Genomic DNA, 23,902 nt, shown 5'->3' on the forward strand with positions numbered 1-23,902 from the left:
AGCGGGATGAAGAAAATAGTCCCGCGCAGGGCTCTAGTGTGGAGTAAGCCCGTCCCCACTTCCCGTCACCCATCTGTTACATGCTGTCCAGCTAGCTTACAGTCCCTCACAACGGCAACTTAACATTAGCAGTGCAACAAAAATGGCAAGCAATACTGGAGCTATCCAGCTGTACAGTTTTGAACCAGATTCAAGTTCAGACAAGGAAAACAAAGATGTACAAATGTTTATCTAATAGAAAATTTTCATTTGTAAAGAACCATTATTCTAGACATCAAGCTACATCCATGATAGTTAATACAAGATGTTTTATGAATGTGTGTGGAGTTTACATTTTTCATTAAATCACAGCCAGACAACTAAACAAAGAATTTTTTTACAACCAATGTGAGTTCCTTTACTTCATCATGGAAACAAGGCTTCCTTTTTGCATGTGGAAACCAGGTTACGCTAGTTACCTGGTTATGTAAATGCACCCAATCAGCCCTAACCTCACTGGTCTTATTTTTTTACTTTTATTTATCCCACAATGGGGAAGTTGTTCTCCGCATTCTGACCCATCCCCTGGGGGAGCGGTGAGCTGCAGACGAGCCGGGGGGCGACAGCTGGCTAGGGAGAGCGATCGCTATACGCTTCGGTTGTTGGACGACCTGCTCTACCGCCTGAGCTAAACTGCCGCCTTTAATATAGGTTTTAAAAGCTACAACCGGTTTCCTCCTGCTATTTATTTTTGTTTTCCATGTTCTATGTGAACACCGGTGTGGACTATTGTTTTTCCTTTATGAAATCTGACAGACAAGCAAACCAAACTCCTGATAAAAAGCTCGAGCCATCTGTTTCCTGCCAGTGATGCCTTCACTGGAAAAAAGAAGTGTAGGATATTATAGTGCCAGTTGGAACAACACAATAATTAGTTGAATGACTACAATGAAAATACATCAAAATCGTATTTGTAAGAAATAGCTTGACACACTTGTTTGAACCTAAAGTGTAAGTTTTGACTGTTTTGAGGCGAATTGGATGGCACCATCTAGATAAATCGTAGTTTTGTTTTGCTTGTCTTTTTACCTGTATTTATGTACTAGCTATGTTTGGCTCTAAAAATTAAACTCTTTGCCAAGGCACCTTATTTTTTTCGCAAATGATTCAGCTATTGTGAAAAAGAAAATGTACGTTACAAAAACATTTTTGACTAGTTTTCAAAGTTCCCTGAAGGCATCAAAGGGGCGGGACCTTTGCGCAATCGTCCCCTACAGTTCAGACTGTCACGACGTGAGGAGGAGAAACACACGTACTAGTCAACGCTAATCATGACCGACTCACGCGTGAGCGTGTGGAGCCGTTTGTGGAGCAATCCCGCGGTAACCCACGGGCTCGTCGCTCTGTTCGGGATGGGCTCGTGGATTTCGGTCAACAGTCTGTGGGTTGAGCTCCCGGTCATAGTGAACGAGCTTCCCGAAGGTCAGTGTCCGCGAAGGCGGCGTGGACTCGTTTGTTCTCTTGTTTGTGTGTCGCATTGCAAACTCCCACACAGTCCACAACATCAACACAATCGTCAAAGTGTTGATTTGTCTGTGTTGTGTGCAGGTTTGTGACTCATTAAAAGCGTGGATAAAGGCACACATGCAACTTATGTTGTCAAATTTGCCATCGTTGTGTTTGTCCATTGATTTTTACTCACACACGTGATTGAAATTGCTTGAATTTTCTATATTTTTTCCAGCCGTGTGAGTTTTACACATATGTGTCTGTTTTTTTTTTGTTTTTGTTTTTTTTGTTGCTTTTAATACACATCGTTATGAATCAGAAACCCATGCAAAAAAATGCCTTCGTAAAAAAACAGTAGGTGTGACGTAAAAGCTACTACTAGTTAGCCACAAGCTCTGCAGGTTTACTCTGCACCAACAGTCCGGCCAACATCTCAGGCAAATTTCTTATGAACTCTGCAGAAACTATGTTCTTGAATACGATACTTTAAAATATATATATTATTTTGGGTAAAAACGACAATCGGAATGAAAAGACTACTGGGAACACTTTTAGTAGATCAAAAGATGATCAGAGTGGGTTTTGAATGATTGTATCACTGAGTTGATTGTTCTTTTCTAAGTTGTGATTTAAAAAAAAAAAAAATTTTGGCTGCTCGTAAATCATCCACCTTATTCGTTTTAAGGATTGATTTCTAATAAAAGTTTATCATGCGTTACTTTAAATATGTCCACACGCTTTGAAGGTCACGTGTGCCATCCAGCCCTATATCTGAGTGTCTGTTTGTGTTTTATGTTGCAGGCTGGAACCTCCCCGCCTACCTCTCTGTGCTCATAGCGTTTGGGAACTTGGGTCCAATAGTGGTGACCATAACCCATCACTGTGCTCCAGGACGTCTGAACGAACGCATGGTTATTCCCTGCATCCAGGCCCTGGCCGTGGTAGCGTCTGTTTTTTTGGCCATCTTCTGGTCACACACTGTAAACATAGCAGGAGAATCACGATCCCTCCCCTTCCTGCTTTTGACCTTTGTCTTATCTTTTGTTTGCTGTACGTCCAACGTTACGTTCCTGCCTTTTATGTTTCGCTACCCTCCCCAGTACATACGCACCTTCTTCATTGGCCAAGGCTTCAGCGCCTTGTTCCCCTGCATTGTGGCTTTAGGCCAAGGCGTCGGAGAGCTGGAGTGCAAAACTGTGAATGGCACAGTGCACCCAGAGTATTTAAAGGAGAACTTTCCTGCCCAGAACTTCTTCTGGTTTCTGTTTGTAATGTTGTCCGTCTCGGCGGTCAGCTTTTGGGCTCTAACACAAAGACCGTCGGAATCGAAGAAAGAGGAGCAGGAGTCCAACTGCGCTGCGCCAAAGAGCGATGAAGAGACTCACCGGCTCTACAAGGGAGGGACACCGGTGTCTGACGAGCTGGTCCAAGTGGAGGAGCTGCCTCCCCCGACGTTTTGGAATCCACGAAACATTTACCTCCTCAGCCTGCTCGCTATCTCCAACGCCCTCACAAACGGCGTCCTTCCATCTGTGCAGAGTTTTACCTGTCTACCTTACAGCCTCATGACCTTTCACCTCTCTGTGGTGTTTGGCAACATAGCTAACCCGCTGGCTTGTTTCCTGGCCATGTTTGTGGTCCTCAGGTGAGTAGACTGACATGTTTTAGCTCACTTACAGCTGCTGGAGTTGCAGTTGACCTTTTGTCTTTGCTCCAAACACAGATCTCCTGCAGGCCTGGGCGTCCTGTCTGTGGCTGCAGGCGTGTTTGCTTCATATCTATTGGCGTTGGCAGCATACAGTCCCTGTCCACCTCTCCAGGGAAGCAACGCTGGTGTGGCTTTAGTGGTGAGGGGCATGTTTTCTTTTAGCCAGTGCTAAATTGAAAAGAGTGTGCGCTGGTTGACATGGTGATAATATGTTTGTTCCCCCTTCAGATTATCTCCTGGATCTTTTTCATCGGCCTCTTCTCCTACCTGAAGGTGGTGATCGGGACCCTGCTTCATGAAGCTGGTCACGCCGGGCTGCTGTGGTGCGGCATCTCCATCCAAGCGGGCTCGCTCTTTGGAGCGCTGACCATGTTCCCACTGGTAAATGTGTATCAGGTGTTCACCAGAGCCCAAGAATGTGTGGACAACAGCGGCCAACAGCAAGGACTTGGCCACTGTTCTTAAGAACACAAAGGTCCAATTTTTTTTTTGGAAAATGACTGTTGAATGACAAACTGCCTTCAGTGAGAACAGAGCTAGAGCTGCTCAGCGACAGTTTTCCTTCAGGATCATACGGCACATCGTCGACTACCGTGACAATTCTGATTTTGTTGCTTTTCAACAAAAGTGACACCTGAAGTGCATTACTGAACGAAGATTCCTTGCATGAACCAGCTTCTTCATCGGAATCATGTGTGAAGTTTTTTGTTTAGGAACAGATTTGTGGGACAAAATGGAGGATTACAAACGTTTACAGCTGGCTTTACAAATGTGCTTTGATTGGATGCAGTAAATCTTTGTCATCCTGACAAGAGCACGCTACTTTGTCCAGCCACTAGGAGGCACTACCTGAGCCTGTTTTGTTGCTACATGTCAGTGGACAACACATACACATTTGCACGCCAATCAGTCCGTCAGGAGGCTGGTCCTACTGGGGGCACTACGACAAATGCATATCTAAGTGCTGCTGATAAACAGAGAGAAGTTCCTTGTTTGTGGAGGATTCAAAATGGCTGCCTCAATGCGTGGAAGTGTCAACAAGCCTTTTTTATCATAAGAAAATATGCTTCTGAAATAATGTAGCTCTTCAGCTACTACACATTCCTGCAGTCTAACACACTGTGGGAAAAAACATGTCATAAAACGAAGACAAATAAGGAAAGGGGGGGGCTAGAAAGAAGGCTGAGATCATAAGAATGTGTGATTGTCAACACACCTGCCTGGAAGAGATTGTAATTATCTTAAAATTATAGTAATAATTTGAGCATCAAAGTAAAACATGTTGACAATTTAGCTAATTTTTTGTGCCTTTAATCAAAATCTAGTGCATTACAACTTATCGGCTATTTACTATATATGACAACGGTTTAGAAAGAAGCAATGTTTAAACAGGGGATTAGCTTTTGGGTAAATGTATTCTTCAAGGTAGTTTATAGTAAAATTAACTAAAATGTTAAATTGTACACTTTAGAATCACCCATCAATGAGATAATTTCTTTGACACTTTTTTGATGCAGTGGTAACATGCATTGAATTCAGGTGGGTTGCATTTTAAGGAATTTTAAAGTTTTGAATAAGAAGTTAGGTTCCTGTTTTGACTGTGGCGGTGAATGTCCAGGGAATTGCACCATCATGTGACTCGAGCTCTCTCTGCTTTTAACTCTAATCCACATGCTGGAAGACTTTTCTGTTGTTTTTTGCCACTCCACATCACGTAGTTTTAACATTTCAACAATTTTTTTTATCCCATAATAATGTCATAATAATGTCGTGGTTCGAAGACTTTTCGATCAATAAATATGTTAGCAGATAAAGAGGGAAAGCAGGAATAATATGCTTTGGAGCCTTAATGACATTTCCCAGCTAAGCTAGAGTTTCTACTTGGTGGCAAATATGAAAACAAAATTAAGGCAATGGAAATGTTTTACATTTCAAACAACAATAAATACCTGATGAAGTGATTTGAATTACCTCTAATAGGAAATGTAGTTTAAAAATCCCACTGACCTTAAATGCACCTCAAAATACTACTAGCAGCCATTATTATTGGTCCATACTGTGGAAATATTAAAAATTATATTGTAAGATAGAAAACAAACAGAAGTGTTGCAGCTTTAACTTGAAAAACAGTCAGCTGGACGCTCCACCAATGCCTTTTTTCCTGTTTTACTGTTTGAAGTACGTTCTGAAGTATTACCCCCGTACTTTAAATGGCGTTTCTGATTTTTGGTGAATATAAGAGGTGATTCCCATATGATTATATAATTCTCAAAGATTTGAGGTCACAAACTGTGAACTCTTCCTCCATGTAAAGTGCACACTCCCACCTCCCAGCTGTGCTGGCACCATGTCTCCCACATGCCGGGACCACTTTTGATTTGATGACTTTCATTATTTTAATATATCTGTCAAATGTCTGTACTGCAGAAGGTTTTTAAATGTCTGTCAAATACCAAAAAACCTTTGAGTGAATATACCTAACTTTCAAGACTTTGCTTTAAAATAAAGGGTTTGGTTCATGTAACCTAAGTCTAAATGGAGAAAAGTATCTGTTTTTACTCATTTATTTGCATACGGAAATGCCAATCCATTATCTTTGGTATGCCTTTTACAGCCGACAGTCATTTCTGTCTAACAACCAGTGTTTTACTTGAAACCTGAACTTTTAGGGAAATGTTCAAAAAGTCAGATTTAACAATTTAACTTTTAGTAAACTATCGCAGAAGAGCTGAAGTTGTTAGTGCTGCAAAGGGTGGAAATGTCACTGAGTCAGATAAGTGTAAAGGCAGATGAGACAACAATTTTTGGCATTCTGGTTTACTTTCTATGTTTTTTATAAATGTTGCCCCTATGTCAGGCACGTCACCCAAAATACATTTTATTCCATATGGGTTACTATGGATAGTTTGGGCACCCAAACCTCTCCTCTTCAGTAAAGTTTTGACTCAGGGAGGGGCTGCAAAGATTTTGTAATCCAGCAGCGTCTTCATGGAGTAGGGAGCAACAGATTTTTCTATTTTTGTTTGTCACAAATTGCAGACAACACACACACTGAAACAGGGTGTAATAAAAATCTTTCATGAGACTAAGTAGATGTATACACCCATTGATTACTTTATAGTGAATTGGAACCTGTTGAATGCAGTGAAATTAATTTTTTGAAATTATTTTTTGTGGATGTTATCCTCTGGGAACTACGTAGGGAACACACTTAAAGCTCATGAAAATAAAAAAATAAATCCCACAAGCTAATTTTTTGTTTTTAATTCTGGGATTTGTCCTGTCCTATTTTGCTGATGTCCTCATGCTTCATCAAAAATATGAAGTCTTTGTGGCATAAAATGTTTTTGTGATATTGTCTTTGCGATGAGAAATTATGCTAATTTTCTGACAGTTTTACATAAATGTTTGAAGCCTTTACGTATTTTTTTTTAACTCTTTATTGTTTCATCTTTTTAATGAAATGGGTCTTATGTACCAAAATATTTCCGCTAGTCTAGTTTTGGAAAAATGCAAAGCACACGTTGAGTAAAACGACAAATAAATTCTAATGGACTCCTTTTGTCCTTAATTCATGTGTATGTTGGTGCTGACTTAATAAATGCCTTTCTGTAAATTCTGGGATATTTTCAAAAATGTTCAAATGAAACATTGATGCTGGGGCATTTTATCTTTGAACTCAGACCAGAAGTTTCCTTCATTCAGATGAAGATTTGCAGGGCTTTGTTGAACTCAGCAGTGTACCGTGTCTGCTGTTTTGAGATGTGACCACCAGCAGAGCCCAGCTGGTTGAATAAAAATAAATGTCATCAAACTTGACCAAGAGTATGAAGACTTGTAGCTTTTTTCTTGGCTGTAAGTACATCTTTTTTTTATTTTTTTACTTTTGCTTTTATGTAACGCATGTTTCTCATAATAATCAGGTAAAAATACATTGAAATTGAATGAAGTATCCCTCTCACATACAGACTTCTCGTGGGTGTTTGTGCACCTCAAGTAAACCCTAATTTTTCCCTCTGGTCCCGTGAGCTTCTTAAAGAGAATTAATGAATTCAGCAGATTCTTGCACATGGCATTCCTGCTCTGGCTGACCAAAAACAACACACACATATGTCTAAAAATCAAGATACATCAGTGATGATCCAAACATTTTAGCAGAGAAGGTAAAGTGTGTGAGACCGTGACGACACTTTGCCAACAAAACTTGAGCAATGGTTGGTCACAATACCGCACACCCACTAATCGCAAGCAGGGTTTAATCCCTCGCTGCTTTCACAGTTTACAGCACAGGACTTTGCCTTCTTCTTTACTCTCAGAAGAAAAAGCGCTTCAGCAAACAGCAGGTGAGTGTCTGTTGTCACTTACAGGATCATGTTTATGATTTTAAACTGACAGTTTATGTTTGTGATCGAAAAATCTGATGCACACTCTAACACATTACTCAGTATTGATTCTTTAGCAAATTCAAAATCATTCCCTGCTTCATTTGGATCCATATAAGACTCTTGACTTCCATCAAACTCAGCATGCAGTGCTATATACATAAGCATTTCATGTTTGGCTAGCATCTGAATATCCCAAAATAATGCAAGTAATCTTGATGCGTTATGTGCAGGACATATTATTTGCTTATTTGGGGTAAATCCAGGAACTGCAAATGATCAGCATACTTTGACAAACTGCTATTCAACATGGGGCTTCAAAATAAAAGAACCAACAGCAGAGATGGGTATCATCTCAAAGAGAAAACATACTCTTAAAAACAAATAAGTCACCTAGTATTCCTTTTTCAAAGGATTTGGCCAACCAATGTAACTTATTTATAAAAATCTTGAATCTTTTCCAGGCTATAACTAACAGTTGTTTTAGTTAATGATTGATCTATTAAACATTTTGGGAACTATTGTTCATGAGACCATTTATCATGAAGAAAAAAAAACATTTTGATGTGCAGAACATCCACTTTTCCCTCTAAGTCCTGTGCAGGATGGTGAAGGTTGCTGGAGCCTATCCCAGCTACTTTGGGTAAGGTTCACCCCTGACAACATGCCAGTGTATTGAAGTTCTTGAAGCATGTGGGGTTCTTCCAGTTGTTACTATTAACTTGTTTTGCACCAGCATTGTGACACTTCTTTTTAAAATAATTAAAAAACTGTTATGCACCAACCAACAGCCTTTTTATGTGAGTTGTTATTGTAAATAGTTCTGAACAATAAATTTCAATAAAATACACTTATTCATGAGCCATAAACAAACACATCTTGATCTTAATGTTGTTTAACCCTTGTGCTATCTTAGATGACCCCACCCTTACATTGACGTGTTATTCCTACCATGACAAAAGTGGATAAAGGTGGAAAGATTTCATGTAATCCATGGACACCAGTGAAGATCACAAATCATTGAAGAAAAAAGGTTCAGCGCACTGTCGAGTGGGTCTAAATGACCCAACTCCCAATGTTAAAGTGCCTAGGATAGCACAAGGGTTAAACATCACATGATAGCTGTGGTCTAGATCTCTGGCCCCTTTGACTTAACTAAAACCTTCACCTTCTGAACTATAAATGGGGATCAGACTTGGAGTCCACCACCCAGGAATCTGATACTTTTGTATCACAGTTCCTATAAACATTCTTAGCATTTGCCGCTCCCTTTTGAGCATGCTTTGCACCTTTCTCTTTTCTAAACCCTATCTATCCCTTTTAGGGGTCACAGGGTTGCTAGAGCCTATCTCAGCCACTGTTGGGCAAAGGTAGGGGGCTCCCTGAATGGGTGACTAATCCATCACAGTGCCACACCACCACACACAGTCACTCTAATTTGCGCTATCTTGTGGGGTCCAGAAGACCTCACCCTTACATTGAAATGTCATCCCTCCCATGAGAAAGGTGGACAGGATTTCATGTCTGCCATGGACACCAGTGAAGATCAAAAATCATTGAATAAAAAAGTTAAGCACACTGTATGTGGGTTCCAGATGACCACACTCCCAAAGTTAACGTGCCTTGAATAACACAAGAGCTATGGAGAGTTTTAAAGTCCCCAGTTTAACACACTGACAACAAACATCTGCCATATCTGGCAGTTTCAGCTGCACTCTGTTCTGATTTTGAAGATCTTTACTCAGACAGTTTGATGCTTTAAGCTTTTATGTTGCTGTGATTGGAGCTCCAGTCCATCAGATGTCACAGAATCACATGATGGCAATGTAATATCCTGTTCTGACAATAATCTTCAGTTGGATTTTGAAATTTCATTTCACACCCCCTCTTTCTTCTTTTTCTGAACAGCAACATGTCTCTCTTCACCCACCTGCTGGCGTGCCTGTTTGGTATGGGCTCCTGGGTGTCCATCAACGGTTTGTGGGTGGAGCTACCTCTCATTGTCCCACAGATCCCAGAGGGCTGGTACCTGCCCTCCTACCTTTCCATTCTCATTCAAATGGCAAATGTTGGACCCCTCTTCATCACTCTGATGCATCGTTTCCGCCCAGGCGCTCTGAATGAGACTGCTGCCATTTATGTGATTATCAGCCTGGGCAGCATAGCAACTTTCCTGCTGGGCTTCTTTTGGAAGGAGACATTAGTTGTAGCAGGGGCTCCTCGGAGTGTGGCTCTCCTTGTTTTGACTTTCTTCCTTGCTGTTGTTGACTGCACCTCCTCCGTCACCTTCCTCCCTTTTATGATGCACCTAAAGCCACAGTATCTCACCACCTACTTTATAGGAGAAGGTGTGAGCGGCCTCCTGCCAGCCCTGGTGGCTCTGATCCAGGGAGTGGGTGTTGTGCACTGCAAGAACAGCACACATCTTCTGAACCAAACCTTTACCACCTTTAGCAATGCTGTTGTAGTAGAGCTGCAGGCTCAATACCAGCCTGCAAACTTTTCTGCAGAGGTTTTCTTTTTCTTTCTCAGTGCCATGATGCTTGTTTGCCTAGTGGCTTTCCTATTGTTAAACTACCACCCTTCTGTTGCCAGAGAGCACCCAACCAAAAGATACACAAACGGTGTTAAAGAGCCTTGTCAGAAAGGCAGGATGTGTAGCGCGCAGAGATCAATGATTGATCCATACAGGCCTGCAAAGCAGAGGCGCAAAAGCAGCTTTGGCACCGGCGTTTACAGTTGGTGGCAGGTGTTTTACATCTTTGCCATTCTGTCCTGGGTGAATGCTCTTACCAACACAGCTCTGCCCTCAGTCCAGTCGTACTCCTGCATGCCATATGGGAACAACGCCTATCACCTGTCAGCCACGCTCGCTGCTGTGTCTAATCCAATGGCCTGCTTCATCGCCTTGTTCGTTCCCATCAGGTGAGTGTGCAGCGCAGATGGAGTCGCAGAATTCGCTATCAGCGGCTTAATCCGATGCCACATACACACCGGGCATGTGATGCATGCTCAAGAATGCGCTAAAAACCTCCAATGCACTTTAACATTCATTGTTCACACTGGACTGTCACTACTTGATACTAGTGGATGTGCATCGCCTACAGTTGGTAGAAGTTTGGTGCGAAATTTCAAAGAGGTGCTTTCTTTTAAAGCTCTCTTCTATGTGAAAGACTTTGAGTCAATTAATTCTGGCCAGGAACAACAAACCAAAATGATTATTTCTCCTTCATGATCCCTTTTCAAACAGGTTTACTTTTGTGCTTTGAAAAGGATGCTACCCATATGTCACTGCCAAATCCAAGTCCCTGATAGGTCAAAGTACTATTGGTTTACCTTTCAATGCGCGTTCAACTTCCGCACGATTTATATGTATACAAAACAAACTAAAAACTTGCGTAGCAATGCCTGAAACGCGAGAGTTTTGAACACACCGAAACGCCTATACGCTCGCTTACACAGACTTTCACTGAAAATAGCTGCTTGAACGCGCTTGTAGCATGAGACAAGATACATACAGTACTTTATAAAACAAAATATTGTTGGAGGATTTTAACCCTTTAACACCTGAGCTTCAACTTCAGTTTTTTGACAATTGTAACTTTTCAACTGTTTACCCAACTCACGTCATTCCAGCTCATTCTGAAGCGCTGATATGCAACACTTTATTACACAGGTAGTGAAGTATCTACATAATCAATGTAAATCAGCTGGTTATGACACAGCTTCAGAATCAGATGATTGACGTTGATTGTGTAAACGGTAAAAGAACACGACATGTCAAGATGGGTGTTTTTTTGGTGTCACTGGCAGGTATTAATGGGTTGTACAACCATAAATGTCACACTTTGATTCCAGTTGCCAGTCTTCATGTAGGCAGGGGTGTACTTGGGCCAGGGTGGGTTGGAGTGCCATTTTCTTTAACTCTTAACCACACAAATTCTCGCTCTCCCCATCAGTTCTCCATCACTCACAACCTCCTCTCCGATTCCCATTCACATTCACATTTTTCTGTGCATAACGTTTTTCTGTTTTGCACTCCACATTGCCCTTGCTGTTCATCAGACCCATTCTGCCACAATGTCAAGGAGACCAATTTGAACTGTGTCTCTGCAGATCCTTGGTGTTCATGGGAACTCTCACAGTGGTGGGCAGTGCTGTTGGAGCTTACATAATGGGCATGGCTGTGCTGAGTCCATGTCCTCTACTGGTGAATGATACTTCAGGTGGTGCTGTCATGGTGAGTTGAACAAGTGCACTTTTATGAGTGAAGTCTTCTAATGAGCATAAATCAAAGATATGTAACCATAAGCCCCAACCCTTATACCCTTCCTGTTTTTCTATAGGTGTTGGCCTGGATCTTTTTTATTCTCTCACTGTCCTATGTGAAGGTGATCATTGGCCTAATCCTGCGAGATGAAGGCCACAGCGCTCTCGTGTGGTGTGGAGCCGTAGTGCAGTTAGGTTCTCTGCTGGGAGCCATCACCATGTTTCCTCTGGTCAGTGTGTATGACTTGTTCACATCCGGAGACCCATGCAACACAAAATGTCCTTGAATTTGTGGCTCTCTTGTGTTCTTTTAGCTGTCACACAACCAAATCATTTTAGAAGCTGTCAAAAAGGTGGAATATCTCACTGTTTTTGAGTTGTTGTTTTTTTTGTTATTTTACAGGTCATTGACATTATTTTGTTCCTTTTTTGTAAATTATTAAAGAATACAACGTTGATTGTAATTATTGTTTTATTGTTAGTCTCTATGCTCGATTGTTGAATCAGCATTTAAGCTGAAAATCAAGGTACTTGTGTTGACCACTTGCTTGTTCGAGAAGACGCTGCAGAAATCAGGGAGGAAATACTTCACCTTACAACAAACTGAGAATACATGAAACTGTCACCGGTTAGTTGCAGGTTATTTCATTCAATTCAATCACGTTTCTGACTGTCAAACCACAACATGAAATAGTAGTGAAATGGAAATGAACACCTACTGTTGTAAAATTAAATGTACATGTTTGATTCAGGGACTCCTCTGTTTCTTGAGTTTTCTGATGATGAAAAATACTGATTTTCAACGTCATGTTTGTTTTTGGAAAAAGATCATTGTCCTTAACCAAAAGGGACACATTCCGGCTTTTCATACCATTATACACATGACAGACATTCTCCTGATCTAAATAAATTAGATGTTTGATTTTGATTTTGTTCATTATATGAATGAACAAAAAAATTCTCATTCTTACCTCCTTCCCTGCATTAAACACAACAGAGAAATAGAAAATGTACATAATTCTGAATTTTAAAATTGGAATCAATTTTCATCAATTACTTTTTTCAACTCTGAACATCCAGTTTTACTTTTTTAAGGACAAACAGGATAACGAATCTAGAGGTTTAAGCTTTTATTCTGGAATTACCGTAATTTCTTTTTTCTTTTCTTTTTCCCCCCCAAATATCCAATTGACAGTCATGGTTCCAAATTTTCTCTACCCAGTTCAGTCCTGAACATTCTAATGAAATCAGATTGTCTTTTCACAAAAATGCTTTCTAAACCAAAAAAGAATGCATCAAAGGGTTTTTGGTGTGACACCATGTTGACCAGGTACGGAGAGGAACATTTTCCTTTGTACACAACATTTTTAAAAACCTCCAGCAGAACCAGACTCAAGAAGGGTGACCAGCTCCTGTGACTCATTAAAAGACAGCAAAGAGACAAACACAGAACATCTGTCATTGTATCAAAAAGTTAAGTAATTATCTGCAACAATAAAAGAAAACAAATATTTTGAATTTTTTTTGTGGGACCAAACAGATAGGTATTACAGCTGTACGCATTCACAAAGGGACCAACTTGTAGAATATTCTTCAATAATTATGATTACTTAAACTCTTTCATGATGTAAGTAGTTACTGATACTGTAAATACTATTTTGGGATGGAAAAGTTAAACATAAGGCAGTGGTGCATTTGTAGAGGAGTTGGCCTCTGATACTTCAATACTTTGAATGTCTTTTAAATAACTTGTCTTCTTTGTCAAGATGGTTGAATAAATAATGAAAACTAACTCACATATTTATCCCTTGTGCTATCCTAGGCACTTTAATGTTGGGAGTTGGGTCATCTAGACCCACTAGACAGTGCGCTGAATCTTTTTTCTTCGATGATTTGTGATCTTCACTGGTGTCCATGGATTACATGAAATCTTTCCACCTTTATCCACCTTTGTCATGGTAGGGAGAACACGTCAATGTAAGGGTGGGGTCATCTAAGATAGCACAAGGGTTAAGTGTCACCAATGAATCTTTCACCCCATCGAGATCTAATCTCTGCCTTTTTTGTAAATAAACAAATTATTTGATAAGACAAATGAACGCATGTTTATATGTTATAACTGATTTTTCCCTCTTTTTGGGGAAATAACAAACAATTTCTTTTTCAGAGAGATGTGTAATTAGCAGATAACTGCTTTTCTCTCTTCTATCATTAAATGCAAATTGAGGCAAACATTCAAAGCAAGAAAAAAAGAGAAGAAGGCATCTTTATTCATTTACAAAAACAGCAACTTATTGATGTGGTATTTCCAGAACCTCATCAGTAAACTTTGTCAGAATGGCCCCTCGTGCTCTTTAGAAAGTTAAGATCCATAAATATAAAAAAAAAAACTTTCAAGAGATTATCATCATTTTTTTAACAAGCAAACAGTAAAGATTTGCTGTCACTTGCGTAGATAAGTCTGTAAGGATGAAAATACATGCACAGAGAATAAATAATAATGTACAAAAATAAACAGAAATGTTGGTATTGCTGCCCATCACTGTGACATTTTCTTTGGAATCTCACCTGGAACTGTTTCTACATTCTTTAAGACACAAGGGCTGCCTGCAAGTTGTTCTTTGGGAAACACAAATATATATGTCTGATGAAAAACTTCAAAAATAAAACTATTTTAGGCTTTAAGAACTTAATAATACAGTAAATATTGTGTCACTTAATTTCAGAGGTGGATGGAACATATTCCATTTACTCAATTACCTTTAGTTTGGTAGCTTTTGGTAAAAATTGTACTTCTTGAAGACGTTTTCTGCAGCATACTTTTACTCAGCTAGGTTTCTGATGACAGCCAGTACTCTCACTCAGTCACATTGGGCTATAACTCTCTAGATACTTTTTGTTTTAAACTTTTGAGCCGTTTATTTTAGAGAAACACAATAAAGTCAGTGCAAATGTCCATATTGGAATTTTACTGCATTAAAGGTAGACATAAGCCAGGGCCAGTATGAAGTACGGTAATTCACCCCTGACCGTTGACACTGAAAGCATCATTAGTTATTTTAAAATAAAAGGTCTGCATCTGCAAATCTGCATTTTAATCTAAACCACATCATTTCAAACTGTTAGCACTCCTGTCCCCACTTACATTTTTTACCCTTACTCGAGCAATCATTTGCATTGACTTTTTACTTTTACTAGAGCAATATCTTTAATGAACTAAGGCTACTTTTACTTGAGTAATACTTGGACACTACCCACCTCTGCTTGAACCTGAGCACAAAACCCTACACATCACTTGATTACAGTGACCCCAAAAAATTCTTGAGTGCATGCAGACAGTAGATCTGTTGTCAAAACTTACAAATGTAGATCTAGATGTGTTAGACTAGGACTCACACACCCTTTAAACTCTTAAATAGTTTCAGTAATTGAAGCTAATTAAAGTAGAGCTGCAAGATGAGTTTTAGGGCTTATTTGAACACAACAGTTTTCCATAACACACACGCAGACACAAACCGGTACAGTTCCTTCAGAAACGTCTACTCTTTGTCATATTGTCTTTTTTGCTGAACAGGAAAGCAAATGAATCCTTGTTTTACTTTGCTTGGCTACTTCAAGAACATTCTGTATTTTTCTAAATAATTGGTAGCAAGGCAGTCTGGGGTCATTAATAAATGTACAGATTTGTTCTGCAACAGTTTAGCAGCAGAAATGTCTCTGCTATTGTCTTTTTTTCAGACTCTCCAAGTTTAAAACCAGAGCTAAAGATCTTAGTGTAAACTTTAACCCTCATATAAGAAAGAAAAATGCCAGACCCAGAGCAAAACTGCATAAAACCAACAGGTAGAGTCTTGTGCTAATGGAATAGTATGTCGGAAGGTTATGAACATACCATTTTATATTAAACATTGATCGTGCCTGCAACAAAACTATGCATTTCAGGTAAATTTGCAATGCGTCGGGAGGCGGAAAATGCTATGTTAGCAAACTTTGACTGAAGATTTTTAAAGATGACAGTGACTGTGACAGTCACAGCTCACCCTTAAAATATGGCTTTTTTTTGACCTCTAACCTTTTTCTGGCTGGGCTTTAAAAAAAATTAAAAGTTTTCAACTCTGCCTTGTCATTCAAGTTTCTTCAGACCTTTATTGCTTAGGATTTATTGCATGTTGGAGATTAACTTTACCATAGGTCAAAAGGGCACTGACACTCTAATATTCTCTCAAAGGCAGATATGCAAAATGTGCTATATATACACAAACCATTCATTTACACAATACACACTAACAAAAATGTTGGTCCACTTGAAGCACCATTTTGTGAGTGGCTTGGATGCTACACTGTTTGTCAAATTACCAGTATGTGCTGTTGGTGAGATAAATTCCAGGAAATTTGTAGAACCAAAGGCACGGTTGAACCCTGCTCGCTCTGGAAAGCACTTGTTTTTGCGTTTCTTCTTCCAGCATCCAGCAGTCCATCTGAGAGCATCAAAGCTTCTCTTGTTACCTGTGTGCGACTACGAATGGCTTTGGACTGAGACTGCAGATAGGTCGTTCCTGATGATCTCATTGACTGAAATTAAAAATAAAAGGAAGGTCAGTATTTTTGTGTTTGCCTTGTTTTGAGTTTATTTAATTTTCTTTTAACCCTGACTGACAGCAATGGTCATAAGCTTTCCTGGGTTTCCTTTAAGCAGTCTGTACAGATGAATAATTTACCCATTACAGGTAGTTTAAGTGTCCATTAAAGTCTGAAATAGGTGTAATCTATGAAACTAATTGTTTCCCTCAGCATGTCAGTTAATACACACTCAACAGATAAGCAAATGTGACCAAAACAAACTGTTGAACCTGCATTTATGCAAAGAAGACTAATAAATGATGGCACAGAAACGCAGATGATTTAGGCCTAAAAATTCTTCATGTTCAACTGTTGAGGATTTGTTGGAATCCAACACTTCTAGTGCCTGACTTACCAGTATCCCTAATCAAAAGAGCACACACATATGGTTTATGTGCCATTTGTTTAGGATTTGGTACTGATCACTGTGAATTACTTGGGAAATGGTAGAAAAATGAGGGTTTAGCGTGGGTTTAGGCACAGCCAGATGCACAATTGTGGACAGATGTGCTTGACTTTGCATGAGCAAATTTCTAAGTTAAAAATAACAATGGTTGCCTCTGGCATTTCAAAAACATTTCTTTTGTGTTGTGTGCACCTTCCACATCACAGCTATGAGTACATCTTTGTGTATTAAATTGTATAGTTTATAGCTGATTAATTTTATATTTCGTGTATTTGAGAGGCAGATACAAAAACAGCCACTATGAACAGTTTATTGTTTGGGAAATCTCATTGCTTTTGTAATGTTGATCTATTTGCATCAACTCCTCCCAGCATTCTGTGATTTCTACCAGAAATGCTAAGACTGCGTATGTGTAATGGCTTTTTCTCTTAGTTCTTTGAGTTGATGTGTTGTGGACTTGTGGTAGAGTGTCCGCTCTGAGACTGGAAGGTTGTGAGTTCAAATTCAGGGCAAGTCATGGGACCCAATGCCTCCCTGCTTGACACTCAGCATTAAGGGGTTGGATTGGGGGATTAAACCACCTAATGGTTCCCAGTGTCTGCAGCTCACCGCTCACCCAGGGGATGGGTCAGATGCAGAGAACAAATTTCACACACCTAGGTGTGTGTGAAAGATAATGGGACTTTAACTTTAACTCAATAGCGCTGTCCCTGGCCATGAGGTGGAAACAACCTGTACATCATCTGCTGTTTTCCAACCAACCAGATTGGTCTTTTCCGACTTGTCACACAATTATTTCAGTTTTGCTAGGAGGTTTAAAAACTGCTTTATGCTGCCAGGATGACACAAAACTTGTTTTAATCACGGCGAGCAATTATTTAAACCAAAGGTTTAAACTGAAGAAACAGAAAGAAACAGGTGGACGGACCAGAAAATAAATGAAATCATAAAAAAATGAATGACAATGAAGAAAATAAAATTCCTTGAACATGTGGTTAGTCTACATTTATGTCTGCAGCCCTGTTAACTGGGTTAAAAGAAACCTTAGTTTGAACCTCTGTGTGCTGCACTGCACGATTAGTCTAGTTCAGGGCAGGGGTCTGCAAACTTTAACACTAAAAAAGCCATTAGGGCCAGTTTACTAAGGACAAATATACAGCAAGAGCCGCCAAGTCTCACTTCAGAGTTTAGACAAATACTTTTATGTTTGTGTGACCATTAAGCCATTGTTTTAAATAAAAATGCACAACAGTGTTAAATCTTTCTCTATGTCATTTTTTTTAACATCTTTTACTTTAGAAAATAGTACATACATGTTCCTTTCAAAATAAAATAAACCCCGTGTCAGAGAAAATCCTCCTGCTGCAGCAGATTTATTTGCAATTACAATTACAATTACAATGCAATTATAACTTTTCAGTACTTTACCTTTAAGTAAACACTGATGCGCATCAAAGGGTAAAAGTATACGCTTAAAAATTACTTAAAAAATAAACAGCTCTAACAATAGATAAAACATTTTTACCATCGTGTTGCTTATTGTATGCATTTTGGAGAAACGGTAAAACACACAAGGCCTCTTGATTTTAACTAATGTCAGCAGTGGTAAAGAAAAAATTAATGGACAGTTAATTTTAGCAAAATAAGAACGTGTCTAACAACTTAACAAACCTCAAAACATCAGCATTTTATTCCAAGCCAAGGAGCCACAATTGAGAGATAAAAAAGCCACATTTGGCGCCAGAGCCTCAGGTTGGTTTTATTGTAAAAAAAAAAAAAAAAATATCCTGCATTTGTGTGCACAAAGAATTAGAAAATTCACAACTGATTCATAAATGTTGTACAAAAAGTTGTACAAACATCTACCTTTTTTGTTTTTACAGGACATTGCTGCATGCCTGGTATTTTACTGCAATATTGTATGGCTCACACGCCTTACCCCTCCAAACAGTCCATGTTCCACCTCTAAAGACAGTGGTGCAATGACATGGAGCAAACTAACAAAATGACACTTTTATGCAGCACAGAAAGTGATTTTTGAGGCAGAAGCTGTTGTGATTTATCTCACAATTCAACCAAATGTTTGCTTTTAACTTTCACAAGAAAACAATGAGGCAGGAAGAACAACAAGTCAGCTGGGATTTACTTCCATCTGAAACATTTGCAGCATCTTATAAATCCTGATTCATTCTTGACATCTGGATATTTCTTGCTGGCGCGACTTTCATTTCGCAACCAAATGTGAAAAAAATGAATGAATAAACCAGCTACATTTCATTCACCTATCAATGAACAAAAAAGGAAGCAGCACAGCGTCGGCATCAGCAGCAGCAGCCACTGTTTGTCCGTCTGTTACCATGGCCCATTTTGCACTGTGCTGTAACATTTACCAGGGAAGATCTAATTGAAAATAAAAAAGTCAATGTATTGAGTTCTAAATGCGCTTACAACAAAACCCTAAAAATAGAGCCCGCACCAAGGTGACATCTGTGTCATGTGGATTGCCACATTGATTTGCTGGGCACATGCAGCCCAGGCAAAGAAATGTTTTGTACGAGATGACGCTGTCTGTCAGCCTGGCCATCAGTGGCTTTGATTTAATCTTCATCAGAAAAAGAAGCAACAGGAATATATGGAAAATTTTGACATGTTTCAAGCTTTCATTTACGTAGATACATGGGACAGACATGGAAAAGATTGAATTTTCCTCGCAAACCAACATTAGTTTAGTTGTTCCACAAGCTTTAGAACAAAGACCACCGGTAGTTGTATTCATTGTGCTAATGACTTGAATTATTCAATATAATTTAATATGTTTTACCTTTTTAATAAAATTAAATGATTTGAATGACTAGTGAAAAAAAATCGGAACATTTTTGCTGTTCACGTGGCACAAGGTAACTCAGAGCTGCTCAGAATAACGGACCTTAATGCTTCTAAACGTCAACAATTGACTAACCTTTTTATCACTTTAAATACTCAGTTGTAGGTGGCATCCTATTTTCTTTTACTTGTTTAGTTCAAGTTTTAATATGTATTTTATGTATTTTATTTCCCTTTGTTATTTTATGCTGGGTTTTTTTATTTGATCTTTTTTTTCATACTTTGGCATAAATAAAGATTCACTTATTCAGGTATTCATTCATATCATATTGTATTTCAGCTGATATTATTCACTGTTTATAACTCTTTCAATGTTATTGCCTTGAATAGGAGCAAAACCTGAAGCTTCTCTTTTGATGTTTTTCTGGGTTACAAGCTGCTAATTTTCCTAATTTTGATTTAAGAACACAATGGAATATTCTTTTTCTCTGTTTGATACAAAAAAGGCTGAAATTTTATCAATAGAATTCAGGTTGCGAGAAAACAAAGAAACTGAACAGAATTTCATTGTGAAATGACAAAATTTAACTCACTTTCAGCTGAGAACAAAGCACAAATCAAAAGAAATAAAAGCTGGAAAAATGCACACGCCTCTATTATAAGATCAAGAAATCTAGTTTATGTCATTTCTTACTAACACGGGTAAAATCCTCTGTTGATGATCAATATTGAGAGGCGTCACATTCAACAAGGCTGTAATAAATAGATGGACAAGCAGAGCTCACCCATTCTGCTTTCATTTTAAAGGGTGATTGTGTTGTTTTATTTCAAAAGTTAAACCTTCATATATATTATTCACTCAGTCAGAAGTAATTTTAAAAAATGAAGGGTTTGTTTTGTATTTTACTCTTTTTTTATGTGTTTTGTATTTTGTGTTTTTATGTTCTAAAGAGCCATTTAAAAAAGTATAATCTTAAGAAGTAATTAAGTAGTTTGAGTTGAGCATGTTTTCCAGTTTTAGAGTTTGGCCTCATAGGCGATCAATAATTCAATATATCAGAAAAAACAAAAATAGTTTTTTCAAAAATTAGAATTTTATTTTACTTGGTCTGAACTTTTATAATTTCGACAAAGCATATTTCCAAGTCATATCTGTAACTGGAACCTCAGACAGAATAATGCTTATGAATTATCATTCTGTTTTCTTTTTACAGGAATGGATGAAAAATTCACAACATGTATAATGAAATATCATCTCACCGTCATCCAGGTCAATCTGGTCCAGTTCTTGTGGTTCTTTCTTGATGCTAACAGCCAGTCCTTCAGGGTTTCCCTCCTTCTGCTCCAACAATGCATCCTCATTTGGAAGCTCCTGGGGGCCTGAGTTGGGTTGAGATGGTGTCATTGGATGGTTCTGAGAAAACGTAGTGTCATTTGGTGGGGACGGCTGTAAGGTTGGAGGGGAAGAGGAGCTGTTGGGTGGATAGAGATTTGAAGAGTGAGGGCGCACAGAAGTCTCCTGGATGATGGAGATGTGAGGGATTGGAACCTGCACCTCCGGGTGCTGGAGTGATGGGGAGGCAGAGAGACACTTGCTGAAGGGCGATGACGACAGCTCAAATAGTTTGGAGATTGTGCTTGCAGAACACGAGAAAGGCAAGGAGGGAGACTTGGCCGTTGGACTTTGCTGGCTCACAGGGTAAGCCCCTCCCACAACACACGACCTAGGATCAGGACTTGTTGAGGTCAGGACTTGTTGGGGGTATAATGGCTTTGAAAGGCCTGAAGCCTGCTGGGCGCAAATCAGAGGAGCATTAAAGTCGTCATGCGGCTCCGTCTTTATTGTAGGAACTGAAAGGGAAGCAGAGAGAGCCAAATAAAGAAAAGACAAAAGCCAATTCTCTGAAACGGTGAGTGGATTTGTGGCTTTCTGTGAAGGATGCAGCAGGCGCATAAAGTAGCTGAAGCGTTGAGAATATTTATATGCCTGAGGCTGGTGAGAAAACTGTAAATCTGCTCTAGATTGAGCTGGAGGTTCAGAAAAGTAATCATGCATGTTCTTTTTTTCTACCTGAGGGCTGGTCTGCTCATTCCTTATAAAAACGTGTGACTCATTTGATCCTAGCATGAGGCTCTTCATGGTGTTTGGCCATCCCACTGTATTTGATGGTCTTTTCAAGAGAGACCGCTGTCCCAAAGTTTGTCACCTCCCTCACAGCCTGGGAGCTGAAAACAATGCTCCACATTCACAGCGGGACACTCCTCAGCCCACAATCTGGGCTGGGTGGATTCAGCTGGATCACAGCTTTGAACCGCCCACTGGATTTTCTCCCCAAAGCTGACTTCAATTAGCAGTGGTTTACATGTTTTAGGTAATATTTAACGTTGCCAAAGGGTCTTTATTTATCCTGCATCTACAAGTGTAGAAGAGTTTCCTGTCAAAGTGTAGAATTACAGCAGTGTATTTTTTATTTAAAAAAAAAATAAACCATTTACTTTTGTCATTAATTTAAGAAGCATGTCTGGTTAGGCTTCCAATGTTCTGAGCATTTTAACACAAAATGACTTAAATTATCACTAAAGGATATTTAGAAGTTGTACTAAGTGATTTTCTAACATTCATCAGAGTCATTGTTGGGGCTTAAGGTGAGAACAAGAAGGATCTTCTGTGGAGCTTCTGACTGAAGACACCTTCTTGTCATCATGAAGAGGATTCCCAAAGGTTTCTATAACTGCTTTCTTTTTCCAGAACAAATGACAGAACAGGATCTATCTTCTCTATTAGTTTATTTAGCTTATTTAAGTGGGTTACCCCTAACTCTGAACCTACTTATAAAAACTTTGGACACCCTTACTGTAATCAGTATCACCTCCATCTCTGATACAATCAACAGGTGAAAAGTAATCCGAGTATTCCTACAGATGACAGGACTATTCCTACAGATGACTGTGGTACTCCCGAGCTGCTGATCAGACACACATCCCTTCAGTCTCGGTCTTGGTAGTCTATAATCCAGCAGATTGTAAAGGGATCCATCTTGATCTTCTGGACTGTGGAGAACCAAACAGCATAATTCTGACAGTGCTGTCTGTTTTGTCCAGATGACAGAGTGTTTGTTGAAGCAAGTAAAGATCGATGTCTTGAGCTCTAATCTCGAAAGGATAAGCAAACTGCAGTGGGTCCACAAAGCTGCTTGTTTGCTTACTTAGTGGTAGCGGTGTGAGCCTCTACCAGACTCTCATGGTTTGTGATGTTGAACAGGTCCATAGTTGTTAAGGTCAGATGGATGTAAAAACTATGTTCCTTAGAAAGGCAAAGGTGTTTGGTCACCATACACAACTGAAAACAAAGAATTTCAACACAAACAACTAATATTTTTTGCTAAGCATGGTGGTGGAGGAATAATGTTGTGGTGCGGAACACTTTAGAATCAATGAGTTATGATTGAGAAATACAAGATGAATAAATGAAAATATTCAATTTTTACCAATATACTTTGTAAGTTTCTCATAAAATATTTAGAGATTTTGAAACCTGTAAAGTCTTCTCTACATTTAAAAATGTCCAGTTAAGATTATTGATTGAATATCGAAGTTTTAGGAAATCCTCTGTGAACACATTTCCAGTTTACTGGTAAAAGTGAAAAGAAAAAAATGTACCGCTTGGATGAACGTATGTAAAGCGCTGGTACTGGCTTCTTTTCCTCTTGCCGTTGCAGACATAAAAGCTGACGTTGACTGGACCAGTAAGTCTCTGGGTTCTGTACGGTGGAATTTCAACCAGCAGAATATTCTGCAATATAAAAAAAAGAGAATACTTTGACTTTGTAAAATGGTAAATTGTAAACACTTATGTAGCGCTTTTCTACCTTCCTCGAAGGCCCAAAGCGCTTTAGAGTCACAAACCCGTTCACACACTGGTGGCGGCTCCGCTGCCAAACACTGGCGCCAACTTTCCACCAGAAGCAAAGTGGGGTTCAGTGTCTTGCCCAAGGACACTTCGACACATTTGCAGGCAAGGCGGGAATCGAACCTGCTTACTTTCGATCAGAGGTCGACTGCCCCACTGCACTATGGCCGCCCACTGAACGTTCTCTTAATTGCATTTAGTTGAATACAGGGACTGAAAGTCTGCAGAACAACTAATTTTATTGTTTTTGGGCTATTTCTACTGAATGACAGGACCTCCAAAAGAATATGAAGTTG

At 39.3% G+C, this 23,902-nt stretch overlaps 3 protein-coding genes across 5 annotated transcripts in view; 2 read left to right on the forward strand and 1 right to left on the reverse strand.

The window, feature by feature from the left end:
• Positions 1-1,221: 1,221 nt before the first annotated feature.
• On the forward strand, positions 1,222-6,767 carry slc52a2 (solute carrier family 52 member 2). Its single transcript, XM_004074291.4, has 4 exons — positions 1,222-1,461; positions 2,290-3,133; positions 3,212-3,335; positions 3,425-6,767. The coding sequence occupies exons 1-4, from the start codon at positions 1,311-1,313 to the stop codon at positions 3,659-3,661; spliced, it is 1,356 nt and encodes a 451-aa protein (XP_004074339.1). The 5' UTR covers positions 1,222-1,310; the 3' UTR covers positions 3,662-6,767.
• A 341-nt stretch (positions 6,768-7,108) lies between these two features.
• On the forward strand, positions 7,109-13,347 carry LOC101174357 (riboflavin transporter 2). Of its 2 annotated transcripts, XM_020707218.1 has the most exons (5): positions 7,109-7,539; positions 8,903-8,948; positions 9,487-10,503; positions 11,695-11,818; positions 11,925-13,347. In XM_020707218.1, the coding sequence occupies exons 3-5, from the start codon at positions 9,491-9,493 to the stop codon at positions 12,132-12,134; spliced, it is 1,347 nt and encodes a 448-aa protein (XP_020562877.1). In that variant the 5' UTR covers positions 7,109-7,539; positions 8,903-8,948; positions 9,487-9,490; the 3' UTR covers positions 12,135-13,347. The 2 variants fall into 2 exon arrangements, with proteins under 2 accessions (XP_020562877.1, XP_011479351.1); XM_011481049.2 differs by lacking the exon at positions 8,903-8,948.
• Positions 13,348-14,094: 747 nt separating this feature from the next.
• Positions 14,095-23,902, reverse strand: part of LOC101161493 (nuclear factor of activated T-cells, cytoplasmic 1) — a 32,294-nt gene continuing 22,486 nt past the window's right edge. For both annotated transcript variants that reach the window (XM_004074292.4, XM_023960161.1), the window contains 3 exons: positions 23,357-23,489; positions 20,957-21,547; positions 14,095-16,419 (listed from right to left, as the gene is read on the reverse strand). In XM_004074292.4, coding sequence (XP_004074340.1) covers positions 16,364-16,419; positions 20,957-21,547; positions 23,357-23,489 — 780 coding nt within the window. In that variant the 3' untranslated portion in view covers positions 14,095-16,363. The remainder of the gene's footprint in view (positions 16,420-20,956; positions 21,548-23,356; positions 23,490-23,902) is intronic.

This window comes from Oryzias latipes, chromosome 11 (genome assembly GCF_002234675.1).
Source record: "Oryzias latipes chromosome 11, ASM223467v1".
In the NCBI taxonomy this organism is placed as follows: Eukaryota; Metazoa; Chordata; class Actinopteri; order Beloniformes; family Adrianichthyidae; genus Oryzias; species Oryzias latipes.